The sequence below is a fragment of the Dreissena polymorpha genome, chromosome 3, assembly GCF_020536995.1.
Source record: "Dreissena polymorpha isolate Duluth1 chromosome 3, UMN_Dpol_1.0, whole genome shotgun sequence".
Lineage (NCBI taxonomy): Eukaryota > Metazoa > Mollusca > Bivalvia > Myida > Dreissenidae > Dreissena > Dreissena polymorpha.
The window spans coordinates 30,954,529-30,977,521 of record NC_068357.1 but is presented as its reverse complement, the minus strand read 5'-3'; the positions used below and the strand labels follow the sequence as shown (position 1 = coordinate 30,977,521).

The following is a 22,993-nucleotide window of genomic DNA, read 5'->3' as shown; positions in this document are numbered from 1 at the left end:
ATTGTGTAAGTACTTAATCGTGTAGTGGTTAAGCTGGGAGTTCGTTATCTTTTTGTAAATTACGTAGCTTAAATTTAGAAATTGTCGATTGGTCGCTGCAGACCATTTCAGTGGTATCGTGAATCGTCTTTGAATATAAAACAGGATATTTAAATGATTCCTTTTTTGAAGTAAAACTGGTAAAGTGCACATGAAAAAAACTTTATAAGTAATTTGAATGGGGCTATTCCATATTCAAACATATATTAAACAAATATGCTTTATTATTTGTGCTGGTAAAAATGACAGCGTTTTCATAAGTTATGATCTTATAGCTCGTAAAACATTCAAACGTTTACATTTTGGTTGGAAGAGAATTGTGAAAAACTATCTAAATTCGATCCTACCTGATATCTTTAGATAGCAACGATTTTGTTTGAGATTCAATCTACAAAAAAATGAAACCAATAAAAGAAATTGTTTATTAAGCACAAACTTATTTACAATATATTCACTTTTTTCATTGTTTAGGAAACATCTATACTTTTAAATCTCCAGCTTAGTTGCATATGTTTAGGTCATATCATGTAGTCTTTATTGCATGTACACTATTAAACGACTTAAGTGTTTTACCACGGCTGTTGTATGTGTAAAAGATTATGATATCAGTCATTATGGACAAATTCTCACAAACACAAAGATCATACATAAACCGTATATTGTAAACATTAAAGTTTTAACATATAAACATTAAATGCATATCAAAGTTAAATACTAAATGTGCATGTTCTCTAACCACTTCATTGCATGTTTTGTTTTAAAATAGAAAAAAACAAATGTTAGAGTTTTGTTTTTTTAAGACGCTTCTGCAGCCTAAAATCACATGAGTAAGCAAGTCAGTTGTAAATACGCTACACCACGCCGCAAATAAAACACACACATGGTCATTACACGTGCAAAGATATCAACAGTCTGAAAAGGGTGAACAATCTAAATGATAACTCATGCGACTAAACTGATATGAGCGTAACAAATATGGACAGCCTTGTGATAAAACTGAGTGCAAAGGCTGTGCTGTTCAAAACTTCCTTGTTCTCAAATATAAATCCGGAATCTTCCACCCGGCGGAATAGTACAACGCAAAAGTCAGGAGAACATATAACATTGCTTTACCATTAGGGATGGACATGTTAAATAGTTTCTAATATTTACAATAAGTTAAATGATTTGTCTTTGATAGTAAATTGATTTCGCATTGATTTTGCATTGTCCTGCAGACGGCCATGGTGCGATACATTGCATGTGTTATGCTCCTGGTGACGTGTGTGTTTATCGTGTCCACCGAAGCCTGGCAAGGGTAAGATCCATTTTCCTTCCTAATTCCAAATTGTATAAAAAAAATGAAAATGTGTATCGTTGTTTTTAATAAAAATTATCTTATTAATGTATATCTTTTTTATTACTTGATTTTCCACATTTCATGGACATAAAAACAAAATGCTTAGCATTGTTTGTTTCCGAGTAATTTGTTCAATTATTAATAGAGTTGCGACACCTTAAGGGTTTCGCGTAATGGAATGAGTGGAGATATCAAATCAAATTTAAAAAAAAAATTGGTACGAAAAAATATGTGGGTACGAAAAAAAACAAATTTGGGCACGAAAACAAATTGGAGTACAAAAAAAAGGGTACAAACAAAATCTGGGTACGTAAAACTATTTTGGTACGAAAAAAATGGGTACCAATTAAAAAATTAGGTATGAAAAAATTCGGGTACGAAAAAAATTTGACTACGAACAAATGTGTACGAAAAAAATGTGGGTACGAACAACTTTGTGTACGAAAAAAAAATGGGTATGAAAAAAATGTGGGTAGGAAAAAAAAACAATTTGGTTACGAAAACAAATTAGAATATGAAAAATATAGGGAACGAAAAAAATTAGGTTACGAAAAAACTATTTGGGTACGAAAAAAATGGGTACGAATAAAAGTTTGGGTACGAAACAAATTTGGGTACGAAAAAAATGGGTACGAAACAAAATTTGGGTACGAAAAAAAATGGGTACAAAAAACATTTGGGTACGAAAAAGATGGATACGAACAAAAAATTGGGTACGAACAAATTTGGGTCCGAAAAACATTTGGGTCCGAAAAAAATAGGTACGAAAAAAAAAATGGGTACGACAAAAATTGGGAACGGAAAACATTTGGTAAGAAAAAATGGGTACGAAAAAAATTTGGGTACGAAAAAAATGGGTACGAAAAAAAATTAGTGTACGAGCAAATTTGGGTACGAAAAACATTTAGGTATGAAAAAATGTGTACGAAAAAAATTTGGTACAAAAAAATTGGGTACAATAAAAATTTGGGTACGAAAAAAATTGGGTACGAACATTTGGGTTCGAAAAAAAGGGGGACAAAAAAGAATTGGGTACGAACAAATTAGGGTACAAAAAACATTTGGGTACAAACAAAATGGGTACGAAAACAAAATTGGGGTGCAAAAAAATTTGGGTACGAAAAAAATTTGAGGACGAAAAAAATGGGTACAAAAAAAATAGGTACGAAAAAAATATGGGTACGAAATATTATGGGTACGAATTTGTTTATATTTAAAATCAATTTTGAATTGTCTAGCGGGTTAATCGTCTTGTGGGGGTGAATTGTCTTGGGGTTGCTATTAACACTACATGTACTTCCGGCTTATCCACGTGTTTATAGCGATTGCGCAATAAAAAACACCACTTTTTCGTCATTTTGTCAAAAACTGGATTTTTTCCAGACATGACGAAAACGCCATATACATGAGAAATTTCAGCACGAGTGTCGGGCCAGTTTCAACACTCTCAAATCGGTGCTATACGCTGGAGCTTATCGAATTTTAGTCGCCATTATCATTTGTTCAATTGAACGTCATCAAATGATGACGTTAATATAGCACTCATTCCATAAAAACCAGGAGTCAATGACCCCTGGACTGAAATTTTGAGGAGTCAAATTGAAAATTTCTAGGGTCAATTTTGAAGCGCGTTAATTGTGTTTTTGTCTGTATTAAAGTAAACCTAGTGGTATTATAACTATTACACTGTAGAAACAGGCCAGGGCTTGGGATATACCTATTCCTGAGGACACGTCTTGCTTCGTCTAGTGCTGGATCGTAAGAGACCGTGAAAAGCAATTTGTATACCCCACTTCCGCAAGAGTGAGGGTAAAACCCGTACTTACCATACCCGCCCGTACCGTACTGGATACGTCACAACACTCCCCCCAACTTTATGAAAACAGGACCTTACCAAGACTGGGGGTTATCTGCATGAGGGGGTCAGCAACTACAAGTCGCTCCACAGAGATGGTCCCTCTACCAGATGCGGGTTTCTCTCAAGTACTGTTTTTCACTACCTTAGTCCGTGGTCAGGATTTTCCCAATTAGAGCTATTAGCCCTACTTCTGGCCATCTTCTTTGTCGCAACTGCTTGGATTCTGTTGCTTTTCAGTCATGAGCCACAGACCCAATGACTTCTACTTTACTGGATTTGATAAATACCCAGCGAGTTATAAACCCAGCTGGAAACCAATAGATGAAGTGTTTTCTTGGAGAAGGCTTAATTCTTCACTCTGTAAGTATCCGGCGAGTTATAAACCCAGCTGGAAACCAATAGATGAAGTGTTTTACACAATGCTTCAAACAGTTTACTTTCGAAATTACGCCCCTGATCAGAGAACAACTGTAAAGGGAACCCAAATCGAGAGAAAAACTCGTCGACTGCTGCCCGAGCAGTTATTTCCGCTTTCTGTGAGGGTAATGGTATGCATTCCACCCATTTCGTGAATTGATCTACCATCATCAGGCAGTGTTCATTTCCTCGCTTGGTCTTGGGTAATGGGCCAATGAAATCAATGTGCACTCTCTCCATCGGGGCTCCAGCCTGATACATAGTCATTGGGACCCTCCCGTAGTGTTTGTTCTTCTTATTCTTATTGCACACGGGACAGGTTAGCACAAAGGTTTCAGTGTCCTTGGACAATCTTACCCAAAAGAACTTTTCCTTCAACTTTGCTTTAGTTCTAGCCACACCTTGATGACCTGATGATGGTATATCGTGATGCCACACCAACGTTTGTTCTTGAAGGCTGTTGGGTACCACTAGTTCCAGATCTTTACTGCTCAGTTTCTGTTTAAACAACACACCATCCGATAACTGGAACAGTTCTTTATTCACCCAGTAGTACTTGGCTTCTGGACTGGCTAGGAATAAAATTCCTTCATCAGGCTCATTGCCCTTTAACAGCCACTCGATAATAATGGTCAAATCTTTATCCTTACTCTGCTCAACCTGTAGTTCTTCCAGGGTAAAACCCCAACACGTAGGTATTTCTGCAGTACTTTCTTGCATCACCTTTACATTACACACTTTAATGCACTGATCACTCACGTTGATGATATCAAAATGAGCCTCACTCAATCCTAAATCCTCATTATGGACTAAACCATTGTCATTTACTTGCGCACTGAAACTGGAACTTGTACTTGATACAGTTTCCACCAAAACCTTCTTCACCTGGTTATTTGTGAAATTTGACAAATTAACTGCATCATCCACATTTTCAGTGAAACTACCCCATTGCTCATCCGCACGTTTGCAGTAATGACAACCCCCACATGGCAAGTGCTCTGGACGAATACCCGCTACGTAAAACGAACAGGGAACCAGATCATCAGGCCTTCGGGATAAACTGTCTGCATTGCCGTGTTTCTTACCCGGCCGATGTTGAATAACCATGTGGTATTGGGACAACACTTCAATCCATCTAGCTAACTGTCCTTGAGGATCCTTGAACTTCAGTAACCACGTCAGACTGGAATGATCTGTTCGCACTGTAAACATTTGCCCCAGCAAATAATACCGAAAATGACTGGTAAATCTTACAATGCTCAATAGTTCCTTTCTGGTTGTGCAATACTTTCGCTGTTCTGGGGTTAAAGACAGACTGCTATAAGCAATAACTCTTTCTTCCCCGTTTTGCAACTGGATAAGTTCAGCACCAATGGCCACGTCTGAAGCATCTGTATCCAAAATAAATGGATCTTTACTGTTTGGAAGGCTCAATACTGGCGGATGAGTAAGTGCCTTCTTTAATGCCTCAAAAGACTCTTGTTCTTCCTCATTCCACCGAAATTTATTCTTTCCTGTTAAATTGTATAAAGGTTGAGCCAATTGTGCAAAGTCCTTAACAAATGAACGATGGTAATTAGCCAATCCAAGGAACCTTTCTACATCTTTCGATGAAACTGGAACGGGCCACTCCGCAACTGTCTGTATATCTTTTGAAGTCATCTTCAGCTGGTTACTGGTAACTGTCCGGCCCAAAAACTCCACTTCCCGTTGAAAGAGAATACATTTCCGGGGCTTCAACTTTAAACCGTGTTGTCTGAATCGACGTAAAGTGTCTATCAAGTTTCTCAAATGACTATCAAAATCTTGACCTAGGACCAGGACATCATCTAAGAACGCAAGCACCGTCTTCCATGTAAGCCCACGCAATACCAGGTTGATAACCCGGGAAAATGTGGCGGGAGAATTGCTCATTCCAAAACCCATACGCACATGTTCAAACAACCCATATTTGGTCACAAACGCAGTCTTCTTTCGATCTTCAGGATTGACCAGAACCTGCCAATAAGCGGAATTTGCATCCAATTTTGAAAACCACAGGTTACCCGCAAGGGTGTCTAGGCAATCCTCAATCAACGGTAATGGAAATGTATCTTTAACAGTCACATCATTCAAGGCTCTGTAGTCGATACACCACCGGACCGAACCATCTCTTTTCCGTATGAGAACTGGTGATGACGCCCAATCAGAAACAGATTCTTGAATAACGCCTGCATCTAGCATTTTTCTTAAATGCCCTTCTTCCTCATTTATAAAACAAGCCGGTGTTCGTCTCATGCGCTGCTTAATTGGCTTTGCATCTCCGGTATCGATTTTGTGGTCGATTCCCGTAAAAGTTCCCAAATCGAAATCATCTTGTGCAAAGACATCTTGATATTCCGATAAGCATGCATACAATTTCTGGCTTTGTTCTTCATTGAGGCATGTAATGGATGACTCATAAAGGCCTTTAAGATGTTCTGGAAGGCTAGTTTTAGATTTCCCATCTGTTTCTGGTGTTGGGAGCTGATAACAAGATGTCTTCATCTCCCCTAACTGGTTCTCATTTACTGCGGAGACATTTAACCCTGAGTTACTATAAGAAACATCAGGTTCTTGTGACCCTTCAAGGTAACTAAATACCTCACAAGCCATTGCAATCAACGTGTTCTTCCTCAATGTTGCAAAAGTCTCTTTAACATTGATGAAACACACCAATGGATCCCTGTTGGCTGCCATAACTGTCCTTGGCATCAGAACTTTAAGTGTCCCCAACGATTCGACAACGTAGTCACTGGGCATGGGTGCATCTAACTTACAAGGCAAGCGTACCACCGAATAAGGTGGCACCACCACTCTCTTTTTCAACATCACTCTAGCCACCGTCGGCTTCCCTTCTTTGAAACTAGAGCTAACTGGTATTCTTTCCCCATCCAGTATCAACGTGTCTGATTGCATATCTAACAATACTCCTAGATGATGCAAAATGTCATGCCCTAAAAGCATTTCATCGACGATTGGAGCCACATAAATCCTTTCTATGAAGCAACGGCTGCCCAATTTCATACTTATAGGTGCTGTTATGAACCCTTTAAGAGCCGTTTCTGCGTCAGCCATCTGCATTACTACATCTTGGACCTTTTTCGGAGCTTTCTTCAACTTATCATACATTCTTGAAGAAAGAATCGTAATTTCTGCCCCCGAATCCAACTTTGCATTCAGTAATAAATCACCAACCGTGATTTGCACTACAGAAGAACCTGCCTGTACCCGGCATATCTTTATTGAGTCACTTGGCCCTCCAGAGCTTGTCCCCTGCTCAGTGGACTCCTTATCTTTACCGTCATCACTTTGACGCAAACTGGACTGTATTTCCTGTTGACTCACTGGATCCTTCTGCATTTGCTTTTTCCATGTAGGCGAGCCACAGGCCCCACCTACAGGACTTCTTACTGAAACTGGCGGAGTATACTGTGTGCTATTCTGACTACTCCCCTCCTCAGCCTGTTTTGGTACTTCTAACATGTTTGGCGAGTCAAAGACCCTACCGCATGAATCTGTAACAGCTGATTGATTCACTTGTGGTCCACAGTTAACTGGTCATTTAGGAACATCAACGCTCTTTATACTTTGATGTTGTTGGTGTTTTTGCTGAGATATCATCTGTTGGGATTTCTTGAAAACCTTTGGCGAGTCACAGACCCTGCCATTAGAAGTCGCCCCTATCTCTCTCTTCCCAACCGACCTTTCTGGTAGACCATCAGTCTTCACTTTTGTGGGCTCGGACGTGTGGTCTTCCCGTCCAGCCCCTTGTCGTTTAAACGTTCGGTCTTATATCCTTTTTTCTTCAACAATTCCTGAAATTGTATACAATCTCTCTTCCGGTGACCCATCCTTCCACAGTGAAAACATGGCCCCCATCTTTGTGGCTTCCCACCAGGCTGTGTCTCCTTTACCACGGCTGAAGGCCCCCATCTTTGTGGCTTCCAACCAGGCTGTGTCTCTCTTACCACGGCTGAAGGCGGGGTAATGTTCATTTTCTTGGCAAATTCTTTCAAAGCAGATGCTATAAGCTCTTCTGTCTTTGCTTCTGAAGATGCCTGCACCACATTTACTGAAACGTCTTCTCGGCCCCGTCTGTTCTTTTTGCCATCTACAGCCAGCGATATGTATTGGTGCTGTTTAACCAGGTCGAGAGCTTCTTCCATGCTTAAAGGATTTTCTAAACAAGCATGCTTGGCTGCCTCTCTGTCATTACAACCCTGGCAAAACCGGGAAATCGCTTCTAACCGCATATGGTCTTCTGGAAGGTCCGTAAACGCTGGTGTGGCTAAAGTAAGCACACGGTCAGCCCAGTCTTCCAGCGACTCCTCATGCCCTTGAACAGCCTGACGGAACTTAGCCTTCGACGTCTCACGAAGTTCCTTGGTACCGAAACGAGACTCCAAGGACTTCATTAAACGACGAAATGAATAGCGTTCAATATCTGTTGTAGTAATAGTGAAGAAGTCAAGAGCCTTGCCCTCTAAACTCCACAACAGATAATCTTTACATTCGTCTTCCGACCAATTCATCACCCTTTGAAAACTTTCAAACTTTCGCTTAAAGGATAGCCAACTGGTTTTCCCATCATAACGCAACGCCTTCGGATGTTTTCGAGGATCACCCTGTCTTCGAGAGCTACGTTTGTGAGAATAACCTCTTTCTTTATGTGACCTTGACCTTGATTCGGAGTCTGAGCTTGATGACCGACGTGAATGTGCCCTTCTTGTGTTCTTTTTACTTTTCATGTGTACTGAGGGACATCTTTGTGGTATTACACTTCCATCTGAATCAGAACTGGAAGACGATCTATGCCCTTTTACTTTTTTACTTCTTGATTGTCGTCTGTTTGTCCTGGGTGTAACTGTCGACCGGTTTTTAGATGATAATAATGGAGAACTGTAAGTCCTTCCATTATCTTTGCTTCCATCTCTTGTTGGTGACTTCCGGTGCTCTTTGTCGCTATAAGTCTTAGACTTCCGAATACTACGTGAAGACCTTCTTTTATCTTCTGGTGACTGTGATCCACTGGATGATGGTGATCTAAAAGACCTACCACCTGCAGTTGTTCTTTTCCTACTTCCGGTTGTCCGTTTCCGGTTACATGAAAATTCTCTTCTCTCTTCCTGTGACCTTGACCTACTGAAAGATGGGGATCTAGAAGACCAACCACCTGCAGTACTTCTGCGTGCACTTCCGGTTGTCCGCTTCCGGTTGCTTGAAGAACCTTTTCTGTCTTCTGGTGACCTTGACCTACTGTGGGATGGTGATCGATACAACCTACCCCCTGCAGTAGTTTTACTTGCACTTCCGGTTGTCCCCTTCCGGTGGCTTTTAGACTCTCTGCTGCCCCTTGATGAATGTGATCTACTTGGAGATGGTGATCTATAAGACCTACCACCTTCAGTATTTTTACTTTCACTTCCGGTTGTCCGCTTCCGTGGTCCACCCGCATCACTTTGTTCACTGTCCCGATGTTTTCTAGAACTTGGTGTTGGGTACTGTTCAGCACTGCGAGAGCTAGACTTCCCTAATTTCCCATATTCATGGTCCGATGACTCCTCCTTACAAATTGATTTCCGTGTCTTTGAAACCTGTATACTTGTCCGAACCGGAGAACATGAGCTGGTTCTTGAACTACCCGTACACGAACGTTGACCCTGGTCATCTTCAAACTTCACAGGACTGTAATGACGAACCATTGGTTTAGTCTGTGTCAACAAACCAGGCCATGATACCTTACTGTATGGCGGGTTCGCCCACGAGGACATTATTGGGGCAGTCGTGGTTATCCATGACGACTGTGTGTATGCTACCGATAGTCTTGTACTCGTAGACACAGGTATGGGGTTCAAGCGCACCGGACATGAAGGGAGTGCTGCAGCCATTGCATTCAGATCTTCATGCGTAGACCAGCCTTCAAAATCCATCAAATTTCGAGATGCAGGCTTTGGCTCAGAAAAGTCCAACATGGCTAACACTTCTGACGTCATCTTGCCTCGCAAGGCTAAATGCAGCACTTCTTTGGTGACGTACCCATACGAGGAGCGCAATTCCACAATAAGGGTAGCAATTTTCTCACCGACTCCCGGAATTTGCATTAATTCTAGCACAGATGCCGTATTCACGTTGATAGACATTTCTATTGAAGAAACAAGTGCAGGGCCAATTGAATGTAACCAACACACAAAAACAATGTAACTACTGTTTTATTTATTGAACTACCAAACCAAAATATTCAATAGAGTGTAAATTACTTTAATTGCACTTAAAAAATTAATATTACCCAAACAATGTTTTTTGAGAAAGGATACGTAAAAGGATATTAGGATGTAGGACTTCACAGCCTCCGGTCACCTTTACGGACACTAAGGTTTTTACCTTTGCACTATCAGTCACCAATACTCTGACCAAGCGTGACTATAAGACACAGCTTGACAATTAAACGGTTTGCTAGACAGACTAAGACCTCACAAATACACTGACCAAGCGTGACTATAAGACACAGCTTGACAGTTAAATGGTTTCAGCGTGACTAAAAGACACAGCTTAAACAAATAGACCAAATATTTAAATATCTTGGCTTTACTTATTTCTCTACAATTTTCCCAACACTGTCCCTTTAATACTGTTGACAGACTCCCTGGCTACTTAAATCCGTGTAATTAATTAATTAATTACACCGATACTCCTTACTACAGTGTTAAACCTTAACCCCCACCTTGAAACTGCTGTAAAATCAACTAATTATTTTCAAACCCACAATTTCCCCACCCACTTTTCAAAACGTACCTAACCGGATGTTCTGGAAAAAAGTGAAAAATAATTATTAAAACCGACTGTACACAGTAACTTCCAATTGTACCTCGTCGCCAATAAAGTAAACCTAGTGGTATTATAACTATAACACTGTAGAAACAGGCCAGGGCTTGGGATATACCTATTCCTGAGGACACGTCTTGCTTCGTCTAGTGCTGGATCGTAAGAGACCGTGAAAAGCAATTTGTATACCCCACTTCCGCAAGAGTGAGGGTAAAACCCGTACTTACCATACCCGCCCGTACCGTACTGGATACGTCACAACAGTATTATTCATTTTTTTTAGATAAAAACATGCTCCAAGAGTTACACAATATCTAAAAAAAGTTATACTGCGTTATTAAATAAAAATACCATGATACATAACACAACATATTTTAATGAATTGGTACACAAAGATAAGGACAAAATATCAATAATTTGTGCGAACAATATCGACTTTAAGTTTTTCAATAACAAAACATGTTCATTTTACAACTTTTATTATTTCTATCACTATACTATGTTTATTTGTTAAAACAATAAATGCTCATTAAAATCTACTTCATCATAACACATTTAAGTAATTTAAGATATGTACCTGTAGCACCTTTTCATCACATATTTATCCTTGTTATTTTATCATCATCCCTATAATAGCTTTTGTACAAAAACACAATCTAAATGCATGGAACATCTAGTATATCTATTACTGATTATCTGAATACTATACATGTCGGAAATAATCAATATATACACTTAAGAATGCCTTACCAGTAGTAGTTTAACTTTAATAATCCAAAATTTCCTTGTTGTTATCTGGTTTAACAGGTGTCCAGTCATTACACCCCCTGGACGTTACACCCCTGGTCTTTACACCCTCTAAGCCTGGACATTACACCCACCAAGATATTGATTAGATTAGAAAGGTGCAATCAACTTATGAACCACTAATTGGATTTGTCATGTAAGATGACACTGATGAGATTAATGGTTGCTCAAATTATTTAATTGAGCAGCCATCATTTAAAACATTAATTTTTATTTCACCGAAATGACTGTAACAATATGCATCTAAATCATAAATACTTTTTTTTCAAGAATATACAGACAAAAGAAACTTGAGAAATAAAAATAATGATAAATAAAATAAATATTTAGAATAAACAAAACACAATCTTAATTCATATACATTTATTTGTATTTCACCATAATGTAATAATAAGCATCTAAATCAATCATAAATTTTTTCAAGAATATACAGACAGAAAAAACTTTGAAAATAAAAATAATGATAAATAAAAAAAATATATTTAGAATAAACAAAACACAATCTTAAATTTATACATTTCTTTTTATTTCACCAAAATGTAATAATATGCATCTAAATCATTAATACTTTTTTCAGGAATATACAGACAGAAATAACTTTAAAAATAAAAATAATGATAAATAAAAAAAATATTTAGAATATACAAAACACAATCTTAAATTTATACATTTCTTTTTATTTTAAAGCTATAAGAAAAAATTCTTTATTATTTATGGAAACGGCCTCAAATACATAAGGACTAAGGCAATATTTTAATCTCAGTGTATCACATCTGTTTAATACTTAAGTTTTATTACTATTGTAGTTACCATAGTATTTCACTTATCTATTTATATATCTATTTGATAATCAGTGCATAAAATGCATGCAGTGTTATGTCTCTGATATTGACAATGAAGCAAATCATTCTGCCCTTAGGCTATTTCATATCACTCAAACAAAAGGAGGTAACTTGCTATTAATTTAAAGCAAGTATTAATAAAGTAAAAATATCCTATCTTTTGGTTTCAGTGAGTTTGTTAGATATTGAAATAGAAGTAACATATTGTCACTGTATGATATATATAATTTTACTGCAGACTTCAAAGTGACATTTGTTTTATTAATTACAATATCATTAAACTTTAAAGTCAGAATTGATAATGAGGGATCATTGAAGAAATACTTTTTTATATTGAAACACAATTAACAGGAATCTGTCACTTACTGTAGCAATCAAAGCATGTTTTCACAGTTTATGGGAGGGCCCTAATTTGGCACTAGTCTGTGTATCTTTTATGGCCCCTAATAAACAGTTAGAGGGTCTTTGCCTGGCCCTAATGTGGCCCAAATAGGTCCAATGTTTATCTAAGTGGCCCAGTGTTACTGTTAGTTTTACATTATGTTAGTTTCATAAATGATGACACAAAACTGTGTCAATGATTTAAAACACTAAATTGGGGCATGAGTCTTAATGCAACATAAGATCACTTAATTATTTGAATGATACCAAAAATATATATTGCATGTATAATCCCTCATGTCTCTACCCATTTCCATTTTCCTGCATAAATACCATTCTGTTTCATATCATATCATATTTTTTGAAAAATAATGTTTTTGTTAATAAAATGTAAATCAGATAAAACACAGATACCAAGTTATACCCAGTATTGTCCATAAGACCATTAAATTGAATTTCATTTATGTAAAAATAAGAAAGTATTATTAGGATTTCAAACTTTCACCATGATGTAGTTGGTTAATATGTAACAAATAGTTTCTGATTATTAATAATTAATGGATATGTTTTTATAGAGACTAATAATTATATAAGTTATATAATTGTGTAGGTTAAAGTTTATAAATGAGTATTTACAAAAATATATTGGTCAAGAATGGTGCAGCTAATAAGATTAAACCAAGTTGGTGTTTTAAATTATTTATCAGTTACAAGACCATTTGATAACAATGGTGTGAACAAACTCCTTTAATTTTAGGTGTTATTATTACACTTTGATAATTACAAATTATTTGAAAATATCACAGAACAATGTTTTTCACATCAAAAAATTGTTATTTCCTAATTAACACTGCACATCAATAAGACAGACATACAGACAAACAAACATAAAAAACACTTGGACAGACCCCCATTGGACACATATTAAAGCAGGAACATCATTAATCAAGTGAAGTGTGCCCCATGGTAGGTGTGATCACACCTTAGTAACCTAATCAATTATGTTTACATCTTGGTGGGTGTATAATGTCCAGGCTTAGTGGGTGTAAAGACTAGGGGTGTAACGTCCAGGGGGTGTAATGACTGGAAATCGTTTAACAAACCTTATTTAATGTTTGTTAAATCCAGTTAATGCTATCTCCATTATTGAATCACCATTACTTGTCATTTGAATTGTTGTTGTTGTTTGAATCGCCATTTTTTAATTGAAATCGGGTTTAATGTTTATTTACAATATGTCCGCCATTTACAATGTCAAAGGTCAAGGCGTAGCAATTTAATTCTACTCGGATAATTTCTATCTAATTGAGAAAATGTGTTTTCTTAATGTTTATGTGTAGTAAATGACTTGTGAGTATAAAAAAACAACGCCCGGGGTAGACCTCTATTGCCTCGATTATAGACCGAGTTTCAAATACTGAAACATTAATTTTGATTAGGAACACAGAGGGATTTATTACCATGGAACTGGAGATGTTAACTGACTGACACACGGGTTAAATTTTAGATGCGTCAAAATGACGCACGGCAGAAAAAAGGGTTGCGTCAAAAATGAGTCATTTTTAATTTGCTCGCGTCAAAACGCAGGATTCTGCTTCTATTGAAATCCCTGGTCCAATATTTGTTTTGAAGTTAAATATGCATACCGATGTTGATGAAGATTAGACTAACAGTGTGACTTCTGTGGTATAAACATGCTTTTTGTTGATTTAATATATTAACCAATTTTGTTAGCTCAAATGACCCAGTGTTAAACTTGGCTGAGATTTAATTTATACAAATCTTCTGACCAACTTCATTAAGATTTGCGAATAAATTAAAGAAAGCAAAACAGTTTTTCAAATTCAGCCAAGACATCATAAGAACAAATGACCTGACCAAGTTTCTTGAAGGATGCACAGTAAATGTGATTTCTAGAGTGGTAACAAGATTTTACTATAGCCATTGGCCCATATAAGGACGAGAGCGCCGATTGCGCTGAAAGCATAGTTGCAAGATACAGGGAAGTTGCTGCTGAAGTAAATGTTTAGGTCAAAATATACTAAATAGTTTCCTTATATGTTTCGATGTAAAAGCGACAACTTTGAGCGAAAATAAATACAACATTTTGCACATAGAGACCCCCATAACCATACCTTTTCTAGACGGGCATTCTTAGCTGAATCGATTTAAGCAATAAAAAAAGATATGTCATGTTCAAACCAAAAAAGAGAAATAAATGGGTTTCTAAAATTTATCGCATGGAAGTGGTATATACAATACTAATAATTCAACTTGTCATAAAAAATTTGAGTGCACAATTATACTTACAGAGTATTCTGTCATATCTATTACCTGTCAATAATACCCGAAAGGGGAGTTAGACAGTATACAGTCTTGGCCACACATGGCTGGACTGACGGACACGTCTTGTAAAATTGTGTAAGGTCCGGCCTGTCTGTCAAATTTACAGGACTGATTGTCCGGTAAAAAGAACAAAAACATATTCATAGGTTTGTATAGGTTTGTTTATGGCTCTGAAAGTTTTCTGAGGTGCAAAAATAGCAATAGTGTCTTTATACATGTGCTTTTCCGTACCAACGCTCTTTCTGTTGACGGAAATTTCCGAGGGCACCTGATTGGTCTATTTATGTGCATCTTACAAATGCGGGTCAGGACGGTCCAAATCCATGACGGCCTAGTCGCTTAACAAGATAATCATAAATCTGATTATTACAATTTAAATGATGCAGATATCAGTTTGTGTGGTTTTAATAGCAATAGTAATGTATAATAATGATCATTGTCATTCAAACCGTTTTTATCTTGGCTATCAATGTCCATGCGTGAAACAGGCCGGTTGTCATTTATCGAGGCCGTTGTAAGTTTAGGCTGTATTGACCAGACTCATACCTGACATGCGCGCTTAGCATAGCTTAGTTAAAAAAGTATAAAGTACTTTTGTTTTGGAAATTGTTCTTAAGATATTACAAAGATGCGATTCCTGTTTATATTTACTGTTAACATGCGTTCAGCATTTAATTATTTTTTTTTCTAAACAAGACTAGTACCATGTATGGCGTGTATTATTATTTAACGTCAGATACAAATGTGTGACCTTAAAATTAATAGCTATTCAATAATTTTATCATTTTATATCATATACACCTTGATCCCAGCAATGAAACCAAGTTATTTTACTATTATATTCTGTAGCCAGTAGGTCCTATAAAAAAAGAGGTGGTCCTGTATTTTTTTCCCATTTTACAGGACCTACTGTCCAGTAAATATTTGCCTAGTTTGGATTTGACTGAGCATATATAGATAGATAGAAAAACCACACGCTGCACATATTACAGGCTTTTGTATTGCTGATATTTAATTTCTTCTTTGCATATTCAATTGATAAAAAAACTCAAATGGATGTCTATTCTTAGTTTGCTGTCTTATTGTACCCTCAAATTATAAATGTTTCTTCAATAATTAAATTTTCAGAAACCTCATTCTTTAAAAGAAATTTTCAAAGTTATTTGGTTAAAGCCACACACTTTGAAATGAAATACATGTTAATCAATACATAAAGATGCAATTTGAAAGTGTGCAAAATTGTCATTAAATCTATAGCCTTACATGTGTATATTCTAATTGGCATAGATAAAATTAAATCTATAGCCTAGTTAGAAAGTAATATATTATTGTTTAAATGGTACCGGTTTTAAACCGAAAGTAGGATTTGTAGACATATACGTCTATTTCGACAAATGCAATTATTTTTAAGTTTAAAAGCGCAAAAAAGACTGATTTCTACCTTGTAATCACCAGATATATTGTAAATGGCAAAGCTAAAAATATGTTTATTATTTATTCATAAATTTACTATGCCATGCAGTTAATTTTTAGGTGTGTGGCTTTAAGTCATTTACAAAGTTGAGCAAATATAATCATTTTTCTAAAAATAAATCATCCTCTGAAGCCCCCACTGAGATTCAAACTCAGACCTCTTTCCTCAGTGAAGGAAAGTATTCTATCTTGAAATACAAGGGCATGTAAGAGGAAAGTTAGCTATTTTAAATCTATCAACAAATAGATTTGAACAATATTTATATGTTATTAATATATGCAAACATCCCATAAGTTTATTTTTCACATGACCTTCAAAACAGAACAGACATCTCTGAATCTGCAATACATTACATTCTTAAGTGTTAACAAGATAAATGTTGACGACTAACAACAGACGACAGACAAAAGGCGATCACAAAATCCAGAGTTTAAAAGAATTTACGATACACGAGATACGTATTTCATACTTTACAAGAGCGAAGGAGTCATAAAAAACTTAATTTATTGTTAACAACACGCTTACCTCAATTTTAACTTAAACCCAATGCTTTAAACAATAAAGTTACAATGATATGAACTTCCATTTTCTGTTCTTCCTTCCCTTTCTCAAAATTTATTTAAAACCACACTATTATTTAATAATAAAAGTATAAAATGCTAACCATTCTGACCTTAACCACAATATAGGAAACTGTACATCCAACTTGTCGTCATTAAAGTCCAGAGTTTACATGAAATTATGTTACACAAGATATGCATTTCATACATTTTGTACTACACTATACACGACCCGTGATTTTTGCCGCGATTCTCGCATCACCACATGTACATGTAACATATATGTATACACTTACATTATACATTGCAATAATAAAGCTTTTGTTGTTATTGTATACAATGGGCGTATTTGCCAAAATACTCCCGTTCCGACATGAATTTGATGAAGTAATGTCGGAAGCTTTAACGGCTCCAAATTAATATAACAGCCCACCCTTGTCAAAAAAGTGAGCAAAGTCCGGTTATAACCCAGTTTTAAACTGGGTTTAACCCTGCGGTATTGGCACCGAGCTAAAAGCGAGTCTTTTAAACACACTTTTTGCTTACCGACTTGGTTTTATCTGAATTGAATCTTGGTTTAACTCGCTTAAAGCCAACATAGTGTTTTTTTTAACCGTCTTAAGTGGGTTTAAAGTGAGTTTTTTTCAGGCATCTGTGTTTAACTCTGCGGTATTTGCACTGTGCTAAAAGCGGGTTTTTCAGACACGCTTTTAGCTTACCGACTGGGATTTTTAGCTTACCGACTTGGTTTTTTCTGAGTTAAATCTTGGTTTAACTCGCTTTAAACCAACATAGTGGGTTTTTTAACCATCTTAAGTGGGTTTAAAGTGAGTATGATTTTCTACAAGTTGGTTTTTTGAGGTTTTTTAAACATGCTTAGACCAACTTCTGTCTGTGGAGTTGGTTTTAAGTGGGTAAAAAGTGTGTTTTTTATGTGAGCTATAAGCAGGCTAAACACGGTTTTTAAGTGAGCGAAAAGTGAGCTGAAAGCACGCCTTTGTTAGTTTTTTTCACAGTGAAAACATGCTTTTAACTCGCTTTAAACCTAGTTATTAACAGTATTTTATCTGTGAAAAAAACAAAAGCAATTTGTGGGTTTGGGTAAGTTGATTTTTGTGGGTTTTAACAGTGTTTTAGTGAGTTTTTTTTAAGAAAGTAGGTTTTTTGTGAGCCTTTTGTGGGATTTTGCAGTGTGAAAAAAAATAATTTTGGACTGATATGTTCTAGAAAAAATGTTTTTTGTGAAGCAATTACAACAGTTCATTATAAGCCCCATGTGGTTAAAAGGGAAAAAAACACAATGTGTACGAAAATTATGTTTATATGACAAAAATAGTACACCGTAAATTAATACAAACAGAATATTTTTACAATACATTATACAATAATAGACATTTATGGAAGATTTTAAAGCAAAAGGTTGACCGCAATGGACCACTGCGGGTGGAGTATTTAGACCGCAGCTGCTGCAGAGACCTGGATCTCAGCTGTTGGAGGTACCTGAACCGCAGTGGAATGAGGAACCTGGATTTCAGCTTATGGAGGGACCTTGACGGCATACGGTATTGGGACCTGCACAGCAGCTACTGGAGAGACCTTGACCGCTAGGGGACCTGGAAAGCAGCCAGTGCAGGGACCTAGACCTGATCTTGGCGGATGGAGGGACCTGGAAAGCAGCTGGTAGAGACCTGGAAAGCGGGCGCTGGAGCGACATGTAGTTGTACCATTGATGCTGCTTGTGTCCTTCTCCTCTTGAGCATCTCTTACGCCAGTTGATCTGCAAAGGATTAATACCATATCACTTTCAAAAGGGCAAGGCATTCTTCAAACATGTTGATTGGTTATGTTTTCGTTCCACTTAACTATGAAACATTGCTGTTATGGTAATCTTGTTGCTTTAATAATAATAAATTTAAGTTATTTGCTTGTTGTTTTTGTTTGTTTATTTTTGAAATTTTAATCCCGTGATCACATGTGACTTAGCACTTTTCATCAATTATTAAAAGAAATTGCGTTTGGTAGAAAATGCAGTTTGAAAATGTACCAAGATGCGTGGTCTCATTTGGCTGTGTGGTCTGGTGGCATTGTAAATGCAATAACCTGTATAGTTTACCTCTCAACAAATCGAGCTTTCTTGGTCAAGGACAGGGCGAGGTTTTCCCACTCTTGTTCCCCTCAAGTTTGCCAGCTTGTGCAGGGTAAAAACCAGGTTTAAAAGTCCATACATCAGGCAGGCGATGATGCACATTCTTTCCAAAGGATCTTCCCATCGATGTCAATTTTGCCTTGTGGCAAGAGTTTAACCTTCAAAATTAAAATATATAAGTTCTAATTAAGTATGAGGGAAAGAAATCCGTTCAGTAATAACCAGAAATAGATATAAATAAAATTTTAGATGACAATAACCATGAAACACAACCATAATTATTCACTGTACACAACATTTACACTTTTTCATGTGTAAGTTTATCTATTTTTGCTTCAAAATGTGTTGTTTATCCTTTAAATTGCAATACAATAACTTATCCATTTACATTTCCCAGTGACAATACATAAATATGATAATGATCATAATTAATTCAATAAACTAAATAAAAAAGGGATGAAGAAATGACAATACAAACCTGTTAAAACTGTTCTTCAGTATTCCAAAAAAAACAACAGGCAGTTCAACCTCCTTTCCAACCAACTTATTATTGATTTCCACATTGCAGTAAAAAACACATTGTTTTCATCACACAATACTTCATGCTGAAAGAATTTCAAGACATTTTACACTTCTTTATATTAATGTTGCTGAATTAAATTTAGCTCAATATTAAATTGCTGACACCAGCTTGTTTTTCAAAAGTTGTTGTTTTCAAAAAGATAACTTCCTCAGTGCAATAGCCAATCAAAAGCCTTATATCTTATTCCACACAGCCTTATCTTTAGGCAAACCCCATCAGTAGCCTTATCTACCCCTAGATAATCAGTACCCTGTTTAGCTCTGAATGCCAGAAAGATTGTTATCTGTTTATTGTTAGTGGTGTGAAATAAGGGTGTTTTTAGGTATTGTCTTGTTATTTTGTTGACAGTTTATGTAACACAGGTCATGTTTGGCATTTTATTATTTTATTGCAAATTAAGAAAATAGATATGATAGTATCATATGCAAATATCAAAATCTTGCATAACTTATGTACAAAAATAAATAGATTATTTCCAAAATAATGTTTCCAATACCATAATTATTTAAATATGCAGATTAAACAAGTAAATACTGTTTTAAACAAATATAAACAATCATATGAGATTGTTTAAAAAAAATAAAAAAATAAAGACATAAAACAATCATAAGATATTGTTTATAATAAAAACGAACAAAAAGAAAAAAATTAAAGTGAAACACAAACTATTTCATTTTCATGTATAAAACTAAGCTTGACCATTGTTATAGTTTTTGTCAGTGATACTTGTTGTCCATCTGTGAACCTGTGATGTTCTGAAAGAGCCATTTTCATCCAATATTCCCTAAAAAATTATGGGGAGCACACAAATGTACAATAGGGACAATGGCAAACAAGCTGTAAAAAAAAGCCCATTTACAATTGACTTGTTTTATTTATGGCTATAAACATCAAACAAAGACCCAGTTGAAGAATTATTGTTTCATTGATGAGTTATATTAATAAACAAAAGACCAACTTGTTGAAAAGTGTGTTAAAGTGAGTCTTTAAGCCTCGTTGCAGCTCTCAACTTATTTACAAAAAGACCAAGTTAAACTCGTTTAAACCCACTTCTGTTTAAAAAAAGACCAACTTCTGTTGTAAAAGACTCGCTTATAAAACAAAAAGACACACTTTAACACACATAAACCAACTCATAAATAAAAAGGCTCACTTTTGACACACAAAAAACCGACTTCTTACAGAAAAAAACTCACCTAAACACACATCTTCTTAAAATAACCAACTTTAAACTCAGTTGAGCACAGTTTAGCGCACATAAAACTCACTTTTATTAGCAAAAACCAACTTCCGCTAAGAAAAACTCAGAAAAAACACAGTTTTATGTTGGTTTAAGTGTGTTTTGGTATGGAAGTGGGTTATTTTTTGACAAGGGCAGAATGATCATGCAATAATTATTGAACATAACATGTAAACATTATTTAATTATATTCCAGGCCCAAATACACTACCACTTTTCAAATTCCATATTGTTGCCATATACATGTACATGTAGCACTGTCTAAATTGAAAGTTGCATAGTGTTTCGTCATTGGTCGGTTATAAATACCTTGTTTCTCTATACATGGTATTTGATTTAGACAAAACTAATAATTTGGTAATTTACGAGAAATATGATAAAAGCTTTTTAAATATGCTCGTCCCACATTATGCACTGTACTCTACACTTCTGAAAAATGGCGTAGTCATATGGTTGTGTTCATGAAATTCTAAAACATATTTACCGATATAAATGTTTAAGATTATTTTTTCGTAAGTGATGTTGTAATTATGTTGGATTATTTGATAATTGTGAACATTAGAAAAGCGTTATGTATACAGTTATCGATACAATTCGGTTTATATGCATGAATTGCTGAATCATAGATGTCACCGATATCCACTGCGATCACAGCGAATCGCGACAAATCACCACAAAACTGAGGGGAATCAGGGCGAAGATTATCTTGCTCTCGCGCGACGGCAGAGTGACGAATCACGTGAAATCGCAGTGATTTTCCACTCAAAAAGCAAACTGTCCGCCTTGACTCCGCAATTTAGGCAACAATCACGGGTCGCTTAGTGTATACATTGTATATACAGAAGCGAAGGAGTCATAAAAAAAATTAATTTAGTATTAACGACACGCTTACATGTACATCAATTTTAACTTTAATCCTTTGCTTAAAACAATAAAGTTACAAAGATATGAACCTCCAATTTTGGTCATCCTTCTCTTTCTCAAAATTTATTAAAAACCACTCTATTTTTTTTTAATTTGTGTATCAAATGCTAAACATTCTTACCTAAAACATGATTAAGGAAACCGAAATCTTGATGCAGCGAGTTATTTTATTCTTATGGAAGATTAAATTACACATGACAAAAATACAATCGGAAATATTTTTACAATCTTTTGATGCTTTAAAAAAAAATTTACTGTTAAATAAAATAACACGTCTGACTTGTCGTCATTAAAATCCAGAGTTTGAATGAAATTACGTTACACGAGAGTCGCATTTCATACCATACATGTATAAGAGCAAAGGAGACATAAAGAACTAAATTTAGTATAAGCGACACGCTTACCTAAATTTAAACTTTAATCCAATTCTTAAAACAATAAAGTTGCAAGATACAGTAACATGCACGCACTTCCATTTTCTGTGATTTTTTTGCGTTTCATTTCTCAAAATTTATTTACAACCACACTAATTCTTAATAACATTTGTATCAAATGCTTGCCATAACAAAGCCATAATCCTGTCGCTGTAAGTTATTTTATTCCTATGAAAATTTAAATTATGCATGGCAAACACAAAATCCAAAATAACTTTGGATTCTTTCTATGCTTTAAAACATATTTAACTGCACGACTGACTTGTAGTCATTAAAATCCAGAGTTTAAATGAAAATACGCCACACGAGATATAGCTGTATTTCATATCAATTCATGTGTGCTGAACAAAGGGGCATTTATACACTAGGCTTACAATGCTCAAACCAAAAGGTTCCAAATTGTTGCAAACAAATAAATTAAACATTCACATTTATCAATTATAATACCAAGCTATTTGTTTTTGTACTGATATAAATTGTGGTGTGGTCAACCTATAAGAGAATCAGGTGAACCACTGCCCTAATCAGACATCAGTCTGAATGAATGTTACTCAGCTTTACATATTCTACTAATTATTAATTAAATAAAAAATTAAATCTTGACAGAACCTTGTCAAGTTGACGATGCTTATAATTTGAGAAGTTAATGATTTATAATAATCGAGGAGGGTATTCCAGACGTAAAACATTGCATCATTACATGGAAAACAGCTGCACAACTGTATGCGAAAAGGTAAAACAGTATATTCTATCGAGAACC

General features: G+C 35.8%; 1 protein-coding gene across 1 annotated transcript in view; it reads left to right on the top strand.

Annotated features, from left to right (window-relative positions):
• The first annotated feature begins 1,095 nt into the window (after window positions 1–1,095).
• The window catches only part of LOC127873517 (uncharacterized), a 73,924-nt gene continuing 52,026 nt past the window's right edge, over window positions 1,096–22,993 (top strand). The window contains exon 1 of the mRNA XM_052417399.1: window positions 1,096–1,336. Within this exon, the coding sequence (XP_052273359.1) occupies window positions 1,263–1,336 (74 nt within the window). The 5' untranslated portion in view covers window positions 1,096–1,262. The remainder of the gene's footprint in view (window positions 1,337–22,993) is intronic.